This window comes from Danio aesculapii, chromosome 19 (assembly GCF_903798145.1).
Source record: "Danio aesculapii chromosome 19, fDanAes4.1, whole genome shotgun sequence".
Taxonomy (NCBI): domain Eukaryota; kingdom Metazoa; phylum Chordata; class Actinopteri; order Cypriniformes; family Danionidae; genus Danio; species Danio aesculapii.
The window spans coordinates 31,900,877-31,922,657 of NC_079453.1; the positions used below are offsets into that span (position 1 = coordinate 31,900,877).

The following is a 21,781-nucleotide window of genomic DNA, read 5'->3' on the forward strand; positions in this document are numbered from 1 at the left end:
ACTTAACTTATCTCCTCTTTTTTCGCCCAAACCTTTGCAGACTTGTAAAGAGTGTTGGCTCCATAATCTGTTCCTGTGTGTTCTTGTGTGTCTGAATATGTGTGTGTGAATGCATTATTAACCAGTCTGAGGATTTAAGGAAGTGGGAATGGATGCTGCCTATTGAAATGGGAGCCTCAATTTCCTTTTTCTCTGATGTTGTGTTCCTTTTTAACCCTTACCTAAGCACTTCTCTCCCTCCTGAGTAATCCTTTCTTTTATGACACCTCTAACAGCTACATGCCTAACGTTTCCTTTTTTATGGAGGAAATAAAACTTCTGTCCCTCAAGTGTGAGAAACAGGAAGACTTAAGAGCGGTTGTTGTCCAGTCTATAACTTAAAGAATGTGGACCCTCCTTTCCTGAAAGCATGTCTAAATTGTTCTTAAAGTGGTACAAGACATAAATGATAATGACTTTGTTTGTAATTCAATATAGGGTCAATGACAAAAGTTGATTTTCCTCAACATCTGCTGAGTGATTAGTTTAAATGCAGACCTTGATAATGAATAACATTTTTAAATTAAACCTAATTTAATCTAGATTTAGTGGAACTTTAAGTTAAAAATGTCCCTGAGGTGCAACTGTGATCAGTAGCCCCCTTAAGAGGTTGAGACAGAGCAAAGTTAGTTCAAGTTTCAGACTTGAAGTCACAGTAATTTGTGAATGACTTTGAAGTAGTGTTATCTAACAAATCTGTTGAAAATAATAAAGATGTGTAAACTCGCATGTACTTACGATGTAAAAAAATATGTAAAGTTTACACATCATGTTATTTTGGGCAGCACGGTGGCTCAGTGGTTAGCACTGTTTCCTCAAAGCAAGAAGGTCGCTGGTTCGAGCCCAGGCTGGGCATTTCTGTGTGGAGTTAGCATGTTCTCCCCGTGTTTGTGTGGGTTTCCTCCGGGTGCTCTGGTTTCCCCCACAGTCCAAAGACATGCAGTATAAACAAAATTGGTCATAGTGTATGAGTGAATGTGAGAGTGTATGGGTGTTTCCCAGTACTGGGTTGCGGCTGAAAGGGCATCCGCTGCGTAAAACATATGTAGAAACAGTTGACGGTGCATTCCATTGCGGACCCCTGATAAATAAGAGACTAAACTGAAGGAAAATGAGTGAATGAATGACATGATATTGTTTGAATCCATTAAATGGAAGTAGTATTGAAATGTTTTAAATCAGCAATATCACATGAGTAGCAGTGCAATATGGCTGTATGTCGGCACTGGTAGGAGGCGTGCGTCTACACTGCTACTCGTGTGATATTGCTCATTTAAAACATTTCAGTACTACTTCCATTTAATAAATTCAAAAAATATGTCATTTATTTATTTTCCTTTGGCTGTGAGTGTGCATTTATACATCAGTTTGACGGTATAATCCTGTATATAAAAAAGAAAGTCAAACACGGAGAGTCTAAAAACCCTTTTGTATGAGGAACTACTTTCTTCCGCCATTCATTAACATCTGCAGCTGATGTCAAAACAATAGAAGACATCACTAATTCAACTATGTCATTTTAAAGCTAGTATTTGAATGATTCTGTAGCATAATGTCTAAGATGATGACAAAACAGGTGATTTTGCTGACATTTCAAGATTATAAGGCTGAATGAGATTTACCAGTATTTCTCTGTTGCAATCGAGATTTCACAATAATTAACCCTAAAAAAGCCAAAGCAGCGCAAACACTACCAGATCACTGTTGTTTGTGATAAGGAAAAACGCTAAACACATGCGGGCATTTCTTCTCTCTATCTTTTTACTGAACTAGTCTGCCGTAACGAAAACAGGAGACTTATTAAAAACAAACAGACAGCCAACCAAAAAGTTACTCAGGGTTATACAAAGAGTGGCCAACACAAAATACATACATTCCTGATATGTGAGTCACAGTTCACACTCAATACACTAAAATTATATGGTATAAATGCAGCACTACAACATACAAAAGAAAGAGATCAACTTAGAAAATCACTTACCATTTTAATAATGATTTGATCAGCTGTAGTTTGAAAATGTGCTGATCTTTTCTCCTCTAAGGGATTATTATGCGGTCTCTGTCACCATCTTTGCTCTGTTCCATGACAGGCTGATAGATGCTAAAACAATGTCTCTCAGAAATTATAAATATTTAAAATAGGCACTATCCTTATAAATAAACTGCATAGTTGCAATCCAAACGACTACATTCTCGTCTAAAAAGCCTCAAAAGTACATTATGTTGACCAACAGTTGCAATATTTGTCAAATTGTTGTGAGTTTATTCATCTGCTGTCACTCTATGTGGGCGGAGTAATACAGAAAGGTGAGGAGGCTGAACGTTTTGATACTGCAGAATATCGCACAGCTATCAGCCAATCAGATTTGAGAACCAGGCAGAACTGTTGTATAAATATATATAAGACCATAAAATTTACACAACATTTACATTTCTCAGATCTTAGAACACGTCTTTTAAACTAGGTTTTCACTATGTCATCCTTAATAATTATTATGTGTCATTGACCCTATAGCAGAATCCCTGTGATATAAAGAAAAAAAAATTAAATGCTGCATACAACACACAAAACCTTTGGACAATAGCTGTTCTCCTGTTCTGGAAGTTTTGAATTTGTGACAGTGAAACAAATGATCACCTCTGTTACACTGAACTGGTTTACATTTCCTCAGTTCTGAAATGGGGTTACTGTGCCACTAATGGCATTCATAAAAATTCAATAATATCTCAACTAAAAGACACAATGGTGCAGAAACAGGTTTTGAGCTCAAGATCAGATCAGTTTTACTGAATAGTTCATGCATTAACATAACCACAAAGTGCACAAGAAGGGTTTGAAATGGAAGGCAAACATTACAGTAATACTGTAGCACTGATGCTGGTATTCAAAGACTGCTATTTGAAGATCACAGACAGGAGGAACAAACAGAGCCAGAGGTGACATGATGGGGAGGAGCCAGTGGCAATTACACTGAAGTGTTGTGTGTGTTTGTTGGCTCAGCTGACAGCACAAACATCTGCATATGTATTACCTCAAACAAAATGATAGGGAAATTTTATTAAGGGCCTTTGATAGCAACAATTCCTTCTACATATATTGCAGCCCTTCTGTTTGCATGGGAAATAATGGAGCACTCTTGTAAATCTGGCAAACAGAAATCACTGTGTGATTGTGAGAAATTAAATCTAGCAATGACGGGTAATGATGGCCTAATCCAAATCTCTCTGCAATTTTCCCTGCATCTGTATTCACTCGTAAAAATAAAGTTTCTTGATTGGTTCTTTGGGGTTTTACTATAGTTTGCACACATAGAGAATTTTGTTACCCAAGTTTTAGATGGATGCATAGGACGGTGGATAGTTAGAACAATTGATGGATGGATTAATGGATGTATGAGGGATAGAAGTTTGTATGGATGGATTGAAATAATGATTAATAGAACAATTAATGAAAGGTTGGTTAGATATACACTACCTGACAAAAGTCTTGTCATTGATCCCAGTTATAAGAGCAACAAATAATAACTTGACTTTTTGTTGATCATTTGGAAAAGTGTCAGAAGGTAGATTTTTTCCACTGAATCATCAGTTGAACTGCATCCCAATCATCGCAAATACTGCAGAAGACCTACTAGAACCTGCATGAACCCAAGATTCTCACAGAAATCAGTCAAGTTTGGTGTAGGAAAAATCATGGTTTGGGGCTACATTCAGTATGGGGGCTTGTGAGAGATCTGCAAAATGGATGGCAATATCAGCAGCCTGGGGTATCAAGACATTTGTGCTGCCCATTACACTACAAACCACAGAAGAGGGAAAATTATTCTTCAGCAGGATAGCGCTCCTTCTCATACTTCAGTCTCCACATCAAAGTTCCTAAAAGCAAAAAAGGTCAAGGTGTTCCAGGATTGACCAACCCAGTCACCAGACATAAACATTAGAGCATGTCTGGGATAAGTTGAAAAAAAAAAGGCATTGAAGATGAATCCAAAGACTCTTGATGAACTCTGGGTGTCCTGCAAGAACGCTTTTTCTTTGCCATTCCAGATGACTTTATAATAAGTGATTTGAGCCATTGCAGAGATGTATGGATGCATTCATCTACGCTTATGGGAGTCATACACAATATTAATTCCTTTTTCCACTGCGGCATGACTTTATATTCTATACTGTACATTATTTCTGTTAAGTGACAAGACTTTGGTCTAAGCAAAATCAGACCGTACTGTCATAATTAAATAATTAACAATCAAGACATGATCATATTTTATTTTGGTAAAATAAGTGTAATCTAGAGACCTTTGTCTTTCATATAAGCCATTTCTGATACCAAATGATCAACCAGATGTCAAGTTATTATTTGTTGTTCCTACAATTTGGATAGACTCGAAAATTTTTCCAGGTAGTACTGTTTGGATGGATGAATAGATGGATAGATGTAATATTGAATGGGTGGATGGGTGTATCGAATTGAATCAATGGGTGGATTGATAATGAATGGACGAAACTGGATAAAGATTAATGGAACAATGGATGAATCAAGCTGAATGGATGAATAGATAGCTAGTGGATAGATGGTAGATTAGGATTAACTATGAACTATGGATGGACAGTTGGATGGATGGAACAAAGGATAAGTTAAGGTCCCACTTTATATCAAGTACTACTACTATGTACTTGCATCAAAAAATGAATACAATGTACTTATTGTGTTCATAATGTATTTGAGAACACGTGTGGTGCGCTTGAGATGGGATAGGGGTAGGGTTATGGACAGGTTTGGTGGTATGGGTAGGTTTAAGGGTGGGTTAAGGTGTAAGGGATGGTCAACAGTGTATTTACAAATGTAATTACAGAAATTAATTACAGATGTAATTACATACAGGTATTTAATCAAGCACAAGTACACAGTAAATACATGTATTTACACAATTAGTACATTGTAACAAATTATTAATTTCGGTGTAAGTACATATTAGTTAAGGCCACTTAAAATAAAGTGGGACCTAAGTTAAATTATGAATGAATGTATAGACTAAATGATGAATGATGAATGATTAGGTGGATAGAGAGATAGATAGACAGACATACAGAAGGAACCTTGAATGTATGAATAAAACTATGCATAACAGAACTACGGTTGGATTAACATTTTTTTAAAAGAACTACATATATAGGGTTCCAAACATTTTTGAGCGTAGTGCTTATGATTGAAAATAAATCCAAACACAAAAGTCTGTCACCTCCACATCCACCAGGGTGCGTTATTATGTCGGACATATGTGTGCTTTTGCTTTCCTGCTTGCTATAATCAGCTTATTAATCAAATATCTGTGGTGCTTGCTGTGTTGGAAGCTGACACAACTCTTTAAACCCACCATAGCCTCGCCAACAACTCCATATGGAGCCGTTTCATTGGCCTTGGCCTTTCATCGACATTTCCCACCAGAGCTGTTAATATCAACCACAACAAATCCTGACAAACCCTGACACAACCTAAATCCTCCTCATGTACTTCCGACTCACAATAACACCATCATCATTACCAGATTAATCCATGTGGATTTATGGTTCCTATCTTTCAAAGCCCATTGGAAAGAGCTTTCTCCCTGCGGGTGCCAAAAAAAATGATAATCCAATGTTAGAACCAAATTAACTCACACCATGAAGCTTTATTTCAGTTCTCTGTCCGGTTTTCAGATTGGATTCTGACTTGAGTGGTTGAACACTACCAAATTAATACATAATTTATCGAAGAGGACACAAAGGAATGATATCAGTATGATAGTGTGACAGAGGTGATGTATAACAGGCTGATCGAGGAACTGAAAGAAAGCGGTGTATTTTTGATGGCATATGACTATTGTATTCAGACTGATTCAATGTGACCTCTGCCCACAGATGCTCAGCCCACAGAGGCCGAGACAGCCGTGTATAACCAGGTTAGTGCCGTGCTGGAAGAAGCCCATGGGATACTGGCGGAGTTACAGTCTTACAATGGAGCAGGACAAGAAATAAGAGAGGTATGGCTATGATTTTTACATTTTTTAAAGACAAACTTTCTGCTACTTAACTTTGTGAAATGTGTTCCTAAACGCTTGAGGAGTCTTGATGGCTGCTAGGGTGCTTTAGGTAGTTGCATACTCATCCAATTCTGAAATGCAATTTTCAGTGCTCAGGGTATACACAGGAATCAGAGAGAGAAATTCAGTTCCTTTTTAAGACTCTTTCAATACATTTTAGGACCTCATTGCCGCTTTAGATTTCAACCAGTAACATTGGCGACATTTTAACTTACAGTATTTTTACGGAATATTGATTGTAAGAAACTAATCCTAAATGAAAACATTATTAATTTACTGAATAAAAACGCCAATCCAGCAAGTGGTGCCTATAGAATAGTAGAAATAACAGTGTTTCCTTGGTTACTGCAGTAAACAAAGCAGCTTAAAGTACAATTTAGCATGATTTTATTCATATTAAAGCAATATTTCATTAATAATTGCCAATTAAAGTGAGTCAAATTTTAGCAAACATTGTATTATTAAAAAATATACTAAATTTAATACTTGTAAAATAGCATTTAAGACTTTTTAAGGGCCTTAAATAATTTCTCTAAATTGATTTATCAGTTTTTAATAAGTTTTAAGACCCAGTGGACAACATGGTGCTGTATTTACACCTCTGTTTAAACTTTTGGGGATGTTATACTTTTTAATTGTATTTTTTTTTTAAGTATTTTCAGTAACACTTGCAATACAGGTAAAAAGTTAATAGATGCTTAACTGATGCACAAATAATTGAGTAAATGTACAACTCATCAAGAGCTAAACCATTTTTAATGATACTGAATCAGCAACTAAACAGGGGTGCATTTCTGAAAACCAGCCAGCTAAGGTCACAAGTTCCACCCTTACATTCATTGATTTGGCGTTTCACAACTCCATCATTCCAACGAACATTCTGAACATCGCAAACTTGTGTGCTTGCAACTACACCTCTGGAGATGTAGTTAGAAACAGTTCCTGGCTGTTTTCTGTTCCCAGTTATCCCCCCTATGCCCTATGTATTTAGAACGTTCCAACATTTAAACTAGGAATAATTTTTTTTAAAGTAAAAAGCATTAAAGTCATCTCTCTTAGGTGTAATTTGCTTTCAAAATATTTTTACAGTTCAGTTTTGCCATCTTCATGTTTACAATTGCGTTGCCTTCGTAGTGCACTATGAAAAAATTGAAGTCATTTTGAACACAGTCGTGGCTCATGACGAAAGCTATAGGTGACCTATTATTTAAAAGCGGAATTTATGTTACATCTCCAAAGCTTGTGAAAACAAAAAACATAGCATACGTTAATGCTTTCAATATATAGTAGGTTATTTATTAAGTATCTGTACTGTATATGACATGAGCCAGTTGGTTAGAACATTTCTGCAGTGGTTTGCATGTGTCAAATTGTAAAAGTAGACTTTTACAATAAAAAATAAATAAATAAAAAAGACAATATCCTGTTTAATAATAATAATAATAATAATAATAATAATTATTATTATTATTAAAGTAGGATTTTTTTCATTTCCTAATAAATAACAAATATTACACTTCATTTCGTAATGAAAAGCCTCATTATTTATTTATTTATATGATTTATATATGAGATTAGAATACGTGTTAGCTTTTGTAAGTGATTTTATGTTTTAGAATAGAATATGAAATATTCTCAATGATATTTGTCAAGGAAACATAGGCCCTATATGTACCATTTACATATATTTCAATTAATATGGAAAACGAGTGCATGTTTTTTTTTGTCTAAACTAACAAATATCAAAATTGTCTAAACTAAACAATATAATTTGCACAAAGAAATTATGTGGTTCTTCTCTAAAGAAGTTGTAACCGCCTCATTTAGAGCATCATTATGGGCGTTTTACGTTACAACTAACGTGGTTCAAATGATGGATCAGCGACAGACAAATTACGGTTTTGGGAAACACTCGTCCCTACATCATTCTTTTCCCAAATGATGCATGTTACTATGATAGTTCAGCAGCAAGTTACGTCGTTGTTTTGGAAACGAACCCTAGATTAAGTAATATATACATACAAATCATTCAGATAAGTCATCATGTACTAATTCCTTGTCAACATATAGTTTTAATCCCACATAGACACTAACATAAGGCCAGAGAATTCAGTCATGCCTACTGAATATAGCAGATTTACTGAAAAAAATGTGAAAATTATTATTTTAATTTATTAATTTATTTATTAGAAAGACTAAAATTACTATTTCTAATGGCAAACTCTAGTAAAGCTTTCAGCAGTAATCATGTTATGTCTGCAGGTGTAGATTAAGTGGTCTTTTGAAACTTTTCATACGCATTCGACCGCATGAGCATCTATTTTGAAAGCAATGTATTTCTCACTAACTCTGAAGGTGGTCAAAACGTTTCAGTCCCTGTTCACTGTCATATTTAGATTCTTAATGCCAAATGTCAACAGTTGTTACTGTGTACGCCAACGTATAAATAATCAGAAAGCGTCATCTTTGCATTTAAGCTTAAGTTGCTGCATCCGTTTCGCTTTATAAGTATAATTAAAGACTTTTTTTGTCATCAATACACTGAATGTGGGTTATTTGTACAAACCTTTGTACAAACCCATAATCCATAGTAGCAGTTTTGCATTAGGAACTAAAGTCATCAGTTCACCTATTTAAAGCATCAGCATTATAATTTGATCATTAGAGGAAACTTCTGGTCTATAAATAGCAATTGTGCCTGAGTTGAATAACTCGCACTACTGAATAAATCCAAGAGTGTGACTTTAGCATATAGTCACAGGTAAATGAAGGTTATTTGACCGCCAGTTTAAGCATTCTTGCTTGTCTTTCTCTCCAGGCGATTCAGAACCCCAATGACCTCCAGTTGCAGGAAAAGGCCTGGAATGCGGTCTGCCCCCTGGTGGCAAAACTCAAGAGATTCTATGAGTTTTCTCTCAGGCTAGGTAAGTGGGTGGTCATTTTTTAATCCCAGTTGTCTATTTTTTTATAGTCATGTAATGGGCCTTGCATGCACAAGTCATCCAACGTGCTGACCGTGTGTACAACGAGTGGTGCAAGCATCCGTTTCTGTCCTCCTCTGCAGATGACCTCGTAAAGAGAGTTGGCATGGCAACCGTGGCAGCAGAGCATAGAAGAGGCTGCGTTTTTGCCTGACAATTCAGTCCACTGCTTTTTACAATAGTCGATCAGCTGCCTCTTTTTCGCGACAGTGCTGACTAGTGAGAAACGCAGATCTTCGGCTTGACAAATAACACTCAGATAAGCTTTTCCGTGCCGTAGCATCGCAGTGACTCATGAGAAAAAAAGAAAGCCCCACCCTCTTCAACACATCCTGGTATCTGCAATATCTGGTCCCTGGCTAATAGAGTCAGGTTTCTCGGTAGGCCTCCAGATAAAACATATCAGCTCTTTATTTATAGTAGGGCTGCTGCATATTTGATGAGAGGAAAGGATCGCTCCTCTGGAGACATGCTTAGGCATACTAATGACATTCAGAGGTGGCTTAGGACTGATGGTGTAGCTGTACATCTAGTCGCCAAACAGGAAACAAAGAGGTTTACATATTAAGCGGTGAACGCTACAGCAACACTTGCAACTTAAATTAACTGTCAGTAGATGTTATTGTTGTAGTGATGATATCGATGATTGTGCATTGAACATGATATTTGTGTATGGACCGCATTTTTTAAAACTGAGATTTATACATCCTCTGAAAGCTGATTAAATAACCTTTCCACTGATTTATAGTTTGTTAGTATCAGATAATATTTTGGGTTTAAAAAAATGAACATACTTAGAAAATTACCTTTGAAGTTATGTTAAGTAATGCATATTATTAATCAATGATGTATACTCTACTGGTCAAAAGTTTGGGGTCAGTAGGATTTTTAAATGTTTTAAAATAAGCTTATTTATTACATCAAAAATACAGTACAAATACAAATTATTACTGTATAAAAATATGTGAAATGTTTTTGTACTATAAAATAACTGTTCAAAAGTAGTTTATAATTTAATTTAAATTAATGATGAATTTTCAGTCTTCAGAGTCACATGATCTTTCAGAAATCACTCTAATATTAATTATCATTATTATTATTATTATTATTAATGGTAATAGTAATGACTGGAGTAATCATTTCGTTAGAAACTACATACAATGAGTAATAAATAAATATTTCTTAAATAAGTATTTAACAATTTAACAATTATCACCTTGATAAAAAGAATAATTTTATTTAAATTATTAAATAAAATTAATAATAAAAAAAAAAACTTTTGACCAGTAGAATACATTTACAGTAGGATATTTAATAATTGTCTTCATGGAACATGATCTTTACAAGAAATTTCACAGTATGTCTGATAATATTTTTTCTTCTGGAGAAAGTCGTATTTGTTTTATTTCAACTAGAATAAAAACAGTTTTTAATTTTTCAAAAATCATTTTAAGGACAAAATTATTAGCCCTTTTAAGCAATGTATTTTTTCAATAGTCTACAGAACAAACCATCATTATACAATAACTTGCCTAATTACCCTAACCTTCCTAGTTAACCTAATTAACCTAGTTAAGCCTTTAAATGTCACTTTAAGCTGTATAGAAGTGTCTTGAAAAATATCTAGTCAAATATTATTTACTGTCATCATGGCAAAGATAAAATAAATCAGTTATTAGAAATGAGTTATTCAAACTATTATGATTAGAAATGTGTTGAAAAAAATCTTCTCTCTGTTAAACAGAAATTGGGGGGAAAAAAATAAACTAGTAATTCGGGGCTAGTAATTCTGACTTCAACTGTGTGTGTGTGTGTGTGTGTATATATGAATATGAAAGCCCAGACAGCAGCTGAAATCTTTCAGTAGTTCTTCAGCAACTCTCTGCCCTTCATTGTAAATGAATATCAGCTGTTTCAGTTCAAGATCTACATTAGCAGGATGATTAAGATGAAACCAGGTGGACATTTTAGCAAGATAATGATCCAAGACACAGACAAGAAAACTCTCAAATGCTTTTAGAGAAAGAAAATCAAGCTGTAGAATGGCTCAGCCAATCACCTAACTTGAATCCAATAGAGAATACAAAATAAAGATCTGATTTGATAGATGAGACCCCCAGAACCATCAAGATTTTTACACTCTGTTGAAGTCTGTGAAAAAAACCCACACTTGAACAATTCATGTAACTTCATTCTCCACATGAGAGGCGTCTTGAAGCTGCCATAAGCAAAAAAAGTCTTTAATATAAAGTATTAAATACATTTCAGTAATCAGTACATTAACCTTGTGTTATGCCATTGTTATTACACATAACTAATTTTTTGTTTTGCTTTATTTTATGTTTGTATTATTTGGGTTTTTCTCAAAATATGGCGCAATTCCATGTCAACAGCTCCTTTAGAAATTTTATCCCTAATATTGACCATAAAATGCTTTTTAAAAAGTTAAATTGCTTTTATTCTAGCTGAAATAAAACACTAAGTCAATCTAAAGAAGAAAAAATATTATAGGAACCACTATTTTGAAAATATTCATTCATTCATTTTCTGCCGCTTTACTGGGGCCGGGTCGCGGGGACAACAGTCTTAGGAGAGAACCCCAGACTTCCCTCTCCCCAGACACTTCCTCCAGCTCCTCCGGGGGGATCTCGAGGAGTTCCCAGGCCAGCCGAGTGACATAGTCCCTCCAGCTTGTCCTGGGTCTTCCCCGAGGCCTCCTCCCGGTGGGACATGCCTGGAACACCTCCTTAGGTAGGCGTTCAGGAGGCATCCGAAACAGATGCCCGAGCCACCTCAGCTGACTTCTCTCGATGTGGAGGAGCAGCGGCTCTACTCCGAGCTCCTCCCGGGTGTCAGAGCTCCTCACCCTATCCATAAGAGTGCGCCCTGCACCCTTCAAAGGAAACTCAATTTGGCCGCTTGTATCCGAGATCTTGTCCTTTCGGTCATGACCCAAAGCTCATGACCATAGGTGAGAGTAGGAACATAGTTTGACCTGTAAATCGAGAGCTTTGCCTTTCGGCCGAGCACCTTCTTTACTGCTGCCACTGCACCAATCCGCCTGTCAATCTCACGTTCCATTTTTCCCTCACTCGTGAACAAAACCCAGAGATACTTAAACTCCACTACCTGGGGTAAGGGCTTTCCTCCAACCTGGAGATGGCAAACCACCTTTTAGAAAATAATATTTAAAAAAGAAAAAAAAATCATAGGAGGGCTAATAATTTTGGCTCAACTGTAGTATAGATGTCTTATTAGGAGCTGTTTTAATGGGTCACCATTCATAAACTGTCCACCATGTTGAAATGTTCAAAGTCAGTGCATGAATACACCGCCTCTGACCATAGTTATAAAAATGTATGAATGCTTGTGTCTTTAAATCGGGTTTATGTAAATTGAGAGCCACCATGTAATAAATAGCATAATGTATAGTCAGCCAGTCATTTTATTCCTTATTAATTCAATAGTGTGCGCTTTTGAAATGAAGAGTGGGTTTAAAAGCAACCAAAAGCATGCATTAATGATCATGGTGATATACTGCAGTTGGGAGTCATTAATGCTTGCATGAGCTGCGGCTTTCAACGTTTTTTCAGTTCCTAGGCAACACTGGCAACGGGATCACAGGTTATTACAATAAATTGCAGCAATTACAAAAATACAAAAGAAAGGCGTTTGAGGTAAATACAATGGCAACTGTTGTGCTGGTAACCATGGAGATGAAATGCACACACTGCAGTGCACCGCTACCGATTGATTATGCTGTTGATTACAAATTGTGTTACTGGTCAGAGGTATTGGGTGGAAATGCAAAGCTTATTGAACAACAACAGTGTAAATGCATTTATAAAACACAAGTTTGTAAAGATTTAACTGTATTAAGTGACAATAAAATCTACGATCAATATTTCTTTACAGAGAACGCCCTGCGCAGTCTTTTGGAGGCCCTAACTAGCCCACCCTACGCTCCCATGCAGCATTTGGAGAGAGAGCAGGCCCTCGCAAAACAGTTCGCAGAGATCCTGCATTTCACTCTCAGCTTTGATGAGCTGAAGGTGAGCGATTCCCACACATTACTCACTTTGATTTTTATGTGGCATGAGTTGTGCCTAAATATTTAGACCTGCACTTAGTCAAGCCCCTTCACGTTGATGGTCTGGGACAGGCAAGTCAAGAAAAACATTTGAATGAAATCACTATTGGCTGATCGGTCTCTAAAGTGCACCTTTGTGAATGGACATCTAAGAAATAAGTCTTCAGAGTAAGATGCGTGGTTTTCTGTCACCTACTGAAGGTGGAAGTATTTACCAATACTCTTTTAAAAGTGATTAGTTACTTTACTTTTAATAAGTGACTAAACCCATTGCCTTAAGAGTGAAAAGTTGACTACTTAAAAAGTGAGTAACATATTGCCTTAAAAGGGACAAGTTGACTTAAAGTAAGTAAACCCATAGCCTTAAATGCAAAAAGTTGAGTTAACTTAATGTGAGTAAACCCATTGACTTAAATGTGAAAAGTTGACTTTACTTAAAAAAATTTGTAAACCCACTGCCTTAAATGTGAAGTTGACTTTACTTAAAGAGAATAAACCCACTGCCTTAAAAGTGAAGTTGAATTTACTTTAAAAAATTGAGTAAACCCACTGCCTTAAAAGTGACAAGTTGACTTTACTTAAAGTGAATAAACCCACTGCCCTAAATGTGAAAAGTTGACTACTTTAAAAATTGAGTAAACCCATTGCTGTAGATGTGAAAAGTTGACTTTACTTTAAAAATGTGAGTGAATCTGTTGTAATTTGGAATTATAAAGTTGACTTAACTTATTTTATTAATTCATTTATATATATTTGTGCACATAGTTTATAATAATTTTAAGGCAATGGATTTACTCACTGTTTTACCCACAGTTTTTATAAAATCAACTAATTGCTTTAAAATCAATGGTTATACTCATTCTTTTTAAAGTCAAGTCAACTAATCACCTTTTATGGTGTACATGTATGATTAAGGATTACATTGTTAAAAAAAAAAAACTGGATTCCACATAAATTTTTCATGTTGTCCAAACAAATTGATTAAGTTAACTTAATTATTATTACTATTATTATGTTTTTAGTTTACAAATTTGAAAGTAATGAACATAAAACAATTAAGATGCCCCCCCCAAACTACTTTAAAAAAAGTAGTTTGAACAAGAAGCAAAAATATTTTTTGAGTGTGTCTGGAAAGTACATTTGTTTGCATTGGAGTTGATTTGACTCTTGAATCTTGTCTTTACTAGATGACGAATCCAGCCATACAGAATGACTTTAGCTACTATAGGAGGACTATTAGCAGGAATCGGCTGAACAATCAGCAGGTAAGGAGATCTACTAAAATGTCTGTTAAAAATAGCAAAAATTATTCTTTTTCAATTAAAGTCACTAATTTAAAATGAATTACAAAAAGCAAATCATTTTCCAGCAACCAAACATTCTAAAAATGCACTAAAATGTAATAAGTTTTGCTTTGCATTTAAATTATTATTTTTTATGTTGATTTCTCAAATGTGACTAAAAACTGTTTTATAACTAGTTCAAGCAAAATAATGTAGCATGTCACAAAAGAGCACCTAATAAAGTAGCTAGTGAGTGCGTATACAGTATATATGCAGCTAAATATCTGACATATTTCATTTTATAACAGTTAGAAGCTGAGAACGAAGTGAATAATGAAATGGCCAATCGGATGTCGCTCTTCTACGCCGAAGCCACACCTATGCTGAAAACCTTGAGCAATGCCACAACGAAATTTGTGTCAGAGGTATGCAATGATTTCACATCACCTTCTGTGTGAAATGGTACACTTCAAAACTAAAATAACAAATAAACAAACAGTAATTGTGGGATTTCTTCTCAAACTTGGGATGATAGGGCCAAACCCAAATGTTGTTTTATAGCTGGTTTAAAAAAAAAGCAATAAAATCGAACTGCAACTGAGTTAGCTCTTATTTCCCTACTTTTGGATTGGAACAACCCAGTAATTTTAAGTGTACAGAATAGTACAGGAATGTTGTCGCCCTCTAGCGGCTCTTACTGGTATTAATTCACTTGTACGTTGTACTGTAGAACAAGACTTTGCCAATCGAGGACACCACAGATTGCCTGAGCACTATGGCCTGCGTGTGCCGTGTCATGTTGGAGACTCCGTAAGTTAATCTGAATTACTGTTTTTTTTATTTTCAATATTTTTATTCTCGACACTTATGCAAGAATGTATTATTTAGCTCAAAGTGATCTTTCTTTCCCGTCCATAGGGAGTACAGGTGCCGTTTCACTAACACAGACACCATGCTCTTCTGCATGCGTGTGATGGTGGGCGTCATCATCCTTTATGACCATGTTCATCCAGTGGGTGCCTTTGCCAAGACCTCCAAGATTGATGTAAGACCACCTTACTGACTAACTGTTATGCAATCAGTAGATCAAAAAAAACTGTTTTACACTTCAGCCAGATCTAAATATATTTACACCAATGACATTGCATTAAATAAACATAGATTTGAATGACCAAATGAAACGCTTCATAAAAATAAATGTTGGCCTAAACCAAATATTGCTTACTCTGAAGTAGGTTTATATTTGCGACTTATGTATTAAAGTATGTATTATGAATACCCATCACTGGGAAACACTCATACACACTCATTCACACACAAACACTACAGCCAATTTAGCTTACCCAACTTAAGAAAATCTCGCAACCACGGGAGAACATCCAAACTCCACACAGAAATGCCAACTGACCCAGCCTGGGCTCAAACGACCTTCTTGCTGTGAGGCGATTGTTGTTGTAATTCATAATGTAATCTTCAAAATGATGAAAGATAGCCATACCAGTCAGTTAATTTTGTTATCCCTTTTAGTTACTGTACATTGCATACTGTTCCAAAACTGTACTTACATCAGTAGAACTAAAAATAATATTATTAACATAATAATTTTCACTGCAAAAAAAAAAAAAAAGCTTTATTTTTAGACAAATGGCTCACAAAATTACCTATTACCTATAATATGACAGGTTAATAACAGAATACGTTTCTGTTATTCTGCTTTTTTAATAACAGATCACCTATAATATGATTTGTGCATACTGTATGCATGATATGAATGTAATAAAATGTGACCCTGTACCACAACACCAGTCTTTTGTTGCATGGGTCAAAAAATTTTTTTTGGTAACACTTTATTTTGATGGTCCATTTCAGTATTAGTAGGCTGTCTGCTTAATATCTGCTGATACTGCTCCAACAGACTATAAGAAACTTTGCAAGTACATGTAAGCTTACACTAACCCTAAACCTAACCCCAACCCATAACCTTACAGTCTACTTATAATCTGTTGAGAATTAGTTGGCATGTAGATGGAATTTAACAAACGGACCATCAAAATAATGTGTGGTCCTTTTTTATTGTTCAGCCAAAACCAAATAACACACTTCACACTATACACACAGTTGAAGTCAGAATTATTATCCCCCCTGAATTATTAGCCCCCATTAATTTTTTTCCCCAATTTCTGTTTAACAGAGAGAATATTTTTTTTAACACATTTCTAAACAATAGTTTTAATAACTCATTTCTAATAACTGATTTATTTTCTCTTTGTCATGATGACAATAAATAATTTTTTTCAAGACACTTCTATACAGCTTAAAGTGACATTTAAAGGCTTAACTAGGTTAATTAGGTTAACTAGGCAGGTTGGGGTAATTAAGCAAGTTATTGTATAATGATGGTTTGTTCTATAAAAATATCGAAAAAATAAATAGCTTAAAGGGGCTAATAATTTTGACCTTAAAATGATTTTTGAAAAATTAAAAACTGCTTTTATTTCAGCCGAAATAAAACAAATAAGACTTCCTCCAGAAGAAAAAATATTATTAGACATACTGTGAAAAATTCCTTGCTCTGTTAAACATCATTTGGGAAATATTTGAAAAAGAAAAAATATTCAAAAGGGAAGCTAATAATTCTGACTTTAACTGTACAAATGATATACAGTTGAAGTCAGATATATTAGCCCCCCCCCCATTTATTTATCTTTTTTTAAATATTCCTCAAATGCTGTTTATAAGAGCAGAGAATTTTTCACAGTATCTCTGATAATTTGCCCTCTTGGATTTTTCACAGTATTTCCTATAATATTCTTCTGGAGCAAGTCTTATTTGTTTTATTTCGGGTAGAATAAAAGTAGTTTTAATTTTTTTAACCAGTTTAAGGTCAATATTATTAGCCCACTTAAACTATATATTTTTTTGATAGTCTACAGAACAAACTGCTGTTATGACTTCCCTAATTACCACAACTTGCCTAATTAACCTGGTTAAGCCTTAAATTGCACTTTAAGTTGAATACTAGCATCCTGAAAAAATATCTAGAATATCTCAAATATTATGTACTGTCATCATAGCAAAGATAAAAGAAATCAGTTATTAGAAACTAGGTATTAACTCTATTATGTTTAGAAATATGTTGAAAATAAAATCTTCTTTCCATTAAACAGAAATTGGGGGAAAATGGGGGTTGGGGGTAATAATTCTGGAGGGCTAATTAATCTGATTTCAACTGTAAATTTTTTTCAAAACATGACACTTATGACTTATCACTATGGTTTTGTGGCCCAGAGTTCACTTTAAAACTGCAGTGAGCCATGCAAGAAGCATTCCAATATAATTCTGGCACAAATATGCCCAGAGAGAAATACTTTTCATGATCTATCTGGAAATATCACGAGAGCTTAGTGATTGCTCATGCAGTATACTGTTTAGGGTGCATGAGTGGTGGGTGTCCACGATCACAGCCAGGGGTGAGGGACAGAAAGCTTTGACCTTTCTTTTAAAGCTGTATTTCTGCATGTGTGTGTGTGTGTGTGTAGATGAAGGGCTGCATCAAGGTGTTGAAAGAGCAGCCATCAAACAGCGTGGAGGGACTGTTGAATGCACTGAGGTGAGCGCAGAGTTAAACACTTCCCACATCTGACTTTCTAAACCACACAGGAACGAAGAACCAAACAAAATTGTATACGCATGACCTTAAAATGTCTTTTTTTTTTTCATACAGGTATACAACAAGACATTTAAATGATGACAGCACCTCGAAACAAATCAGGGCCCTGCTTCAATGAGAGCAAGACGAGAGGAAGACTCCCAGAGAAAGAGACTGTCAGAGAACAAAAAGACGGCGGCTGGCAAACCTCTGAAACCTGTTTGTTTACAAGAGCAACTTGATCTCAATTTAAATAAGATATTCTAGAGAAAAGAGAAAGGAATATGAAAATAAATATATATAGAGAAAGAGAAATCTGTTGATGGTTCGTCATCGTGTGTCATTTTGTAAAAGCAGGAAGAAGAAAAAATAGAGATATATATGTATATTAAGTAAAATTCCAAACTCAAAACTACCCGATACCAATATACAAGAACATATTAAGCGCTTAAGAAATTAAAAACTCAAAAGCGATAGTTAAAACCACCGAAGGTTCATATTCCAAGTTACGTCTGAAGAGTATTTTTGCACACTTGAAAAGGAATCCCACGTGAACATGGCTTGAAACTGTGTATAGATCCATTCTCATGCGTTTTGAGTTGATTTCGCCTCATTATCCTCGATATGCTTCTGGGAATTGTGGGTTTCCTTGATAATACTGCAGTCCATGGCATCATTCCCTCTCTTTGGCACAAAGTCTGTTATGAAATAAATGTAAATCTCACATAATGTACTTGAGACACATCTCTGCTGATATGGACGAAGGAAAGAAAGAAATCTAACGCATATTATAACCATCTAGCTGTATATACTCGGAAAGCACAGGATAGTTTTGTAAAGAAATGAAGCGTTTTGTTAGACTTCTTCACTAGTGCTGTACAGCAATACTCTACCAAGGTGGCGACTGCAAACACTTTCATTCCAAATGCCTTCATACCGACGTATGGGACGCTGGATAATGCTGACAGAGCTGTTTTCTTGAAAGTCAAAGGCCAGCTGTACATATCATGAGACAAATGATCCTTTAAATAGCTTGATTTCTTGTTTTGTTTGCTCTTGTAAAAGTTTCCGCGTTAAAACGGAGCGAGTAAGCCATGAAACACACACAACACACACATTCTGCCCTGTGCCATAGCTGCTTTCACTGCGTCACATTCAGTCCAGACGGAGCGACATATTACAAACATCATCAGTAGAAAGTGACTATGTGTCCGAGAAATAATTAATAAATAAAACTCACGCCATTGTGAACAACACAGCCGAGTGGATTTGCTTTCCCCTGTATTCAAAAGCAAATCATTGCCAAATGAGACTGCAACATTGCCTTTTAGATAAATAGAAGTGATGCGCTGTGTGATGTTCGAGTGATTCGTTTTTTGGCATGAATACAATCTGAATTCAAATCTAACATTAGATGCATCAAAAAACAAAACAACAACAGGATTTGAGGCTGGTCTTTTCACACTGAAAGTGATGACTATTTCTAAAAATCGTTCCAAATTTGCATAGTGGTCACTTTAACGAAACTCTATCGCTGGGAACATTTGCACACCTATTTTTAATTTCCCGCTAAACAATAAAAACAATTACAGCCAATCAGAATACATTCAGCATTAACGACAATTGATATAGTTATTGTTATTAGTGTGAACAGGCTTTTAGACTTGGTGTAAATATGAGAATTCTTTCTTGTGGAATTGTATGAGGCCTAAACAGATGTTCAATAGAGATCCTTTCTGTTAGAATCACATAATTTAAAAAAAAGTGAGTGAAAAACAAAAGAATGACTACCACGACAAACGCAGTGCTGTACGTTGAGTGTCTCTCGCCATTAGTCGAATTTAATTTGATCTTCTAATACATTTCTTTACGGAACTCCGTTGAAAAACACAAGCTCCGTATGAATATATAGATGGCATGCTGTAAAAGTTCAGACGAGACTGTAAATATGGTGTTTTTATTCATTTTTAATTGTTCGGTGAATCTGAATTGGGTGTGTGTTGTCTCTGAGAAAACCATGCGTTTTGGCTTGGACCATCGGACTTGCCGTAGACATTTGTTCCAGATCTTCGACTTCATATCAGCGGTGCGATTCAAACAGGGCAGGGAGGAGGGTGGGGGGACGGGCTGTCCATTTGCTTGTTATTTTGTACATTTTGTGCAAGAAATAAACTTGTCATTTACTACATTCAACAATGGCGTTTTGTCAATGAGTCGACCTCTTCTTTGACATTTTGTTTCCTCATAAACTTTTTTTTTCCAGCTAGTATGAAATGAAGCATAGAAGTGTATTTTTAAGGTTGACTGTGTTCTGGATGATGAAGAATCGCATTGAGGAAAGGTGTTGCTGTCCATGGTGCTGCTCTCTAAGCACACACTGCACTCAATTCATGATAATCACTGCAAAGACGATCTGTTTTATGACCAATTTAGAGAAATAAAGGTGTCATATTATGATTTTTACACTTTCTAATTTTTTTAGTGTATAATCTTGCTGTTTGACCATAAAGAAAGATCTGCAAAGTTAAACCGCATAAAGTCCACTCAAAATGGAGATATTGCATAAGATGTTTCTGAACTCGCTCAAACACCTTGATTATAGTCCTGGGGTTCACGTCTGTGATCAGAAATCCATATATCAGGCATTTAATGTTTAAAAATATATGTAGATGTTTTTGTTTGTTACTGCTGGAGGGGAGCAGCTGCTCATTTGCATTTTAAGAGACACAAACAAAACAGTTTTTCTTGTAATTAACCCAAAAAAAGAGGGATTTAAAGCATGGTATAATTAAGAACCTACGACATATAAAATATCATAAGTTCAAGGTCAATAAAACAGTACCTCCCCAACCCCCCCACATGCCTTGGACTTATGATTTTTTTGTGTATATTTATAAATTCCTTACCCAAAGAGCACAGACACAATTGCCCCTGAAGTACTTTTAGCTTGATTCTGGATACAGTGGGGGAAATAAGTACTGAACATTTCACTATTTTTATCAGAAAACATTTATAAAGGTGCTGTTGACTTGACATTTTCACCAGATGTTGGAAACAACCAAAGAAAGTAAAATGAATTAGTTTAGAAATTAAGTTATGCGTAATAAAATGAAAAAACACAGGGAAAAAGTACTGAACACACAAAGAAAGGGAGATGTAGAAAGGCAGTGAAAGCCCAGACAGCAGCTGAAATCTCTCAGTTAACCAGCAACCCTCTGCCCTTCATCATTGTAAATGAATATCAGCTGCTTCAGTCCAACATCTACAATACCATGAGGATAAAGATGAAACCTGGATTGATATTTCAGCAAGATATCCAAAACACAACCAAGGAAACTCTCAGCTGTAAAATGGCCCAGGCAATCACTTGACTTGAATCCAATAGAGAATACAAAATAAAGATCTGATTTGATAGACAAGACCCACAGAACCATCAAGATTTTTACTCTCTGTTGAAGTCTGTGTGAAAACTCACACCTGAGCAATTCATTCTCCAAATGAGAGGTGTCTTTAAGCTACCCTCAACAAAAAAGCCTTTTATAAAAAAAGAATTAAATACATTTCAGTAGTTCAGTACTTTCAATTTCTCCAATTTTTTTTTAAGTTTATGTTCGTATTGTTTGGGTTTTTAACAAAATCCGGTTCAATTACATGTC

The 21,781-nt window shown here is 35.4% G+C and overlaps 1 protein-coding gene across 6 annotated transcripts in view; it reads left to right on the plus strand.

Moving 5' to 3' along the window:
- The window catches only part of fam49al (family with sequence similarity 49 member A, like), a 47,698-nt gene extending 27,385 nt beyond the window's left edge, over positions 1-20,313 (plus strand). For 5 of the 6 annotated variants that reach the window (XM_056479877.1, XM_056479880.1, XM_056479881.1 and 2 more), the window contains 9 exons: positions 5,941-6,062; positions 8,941-9,046; positions 13,019-13,155; positions 14,381-14,458; positions 14,785-14,901; positions 15,207-15,286; positions 15,395-15,521; positions 18,016-18,086; positions 18,201-20,313. In XM_056479877.1, the coding sequence (XP_056335852.1) occupies positions 5,941-6,062; positions 8,941-9,046; positions 13,019-13,155; positions 14,381-14,458; positions 14,785-14,901; positions 15,207-15,286; positions 15,395-15,521; positions 18,016-18,086; positions 18,201-18,264 (902 nt within the window). In that variant the 3' untranslated portion in view covers positions 18,265-20,313. Of the gene's footprint in view, positions 1-5,940; positions 6,063-8,940; positions 9,047-13,018; positions 13,156-14,380; positions 14,459-14,784; positions 14,902-15,206; positions 15,287-15,394; positions 15,522-18,015; positions 18,091-18,200 lie in introns of those variants that run through there. The other variant, XM_056479882.1, reaches the window with a different exon arrangement.
- The last annotated feature ends 1,468 nt before the right edge of the window (positions 20,314-21,781 follow it).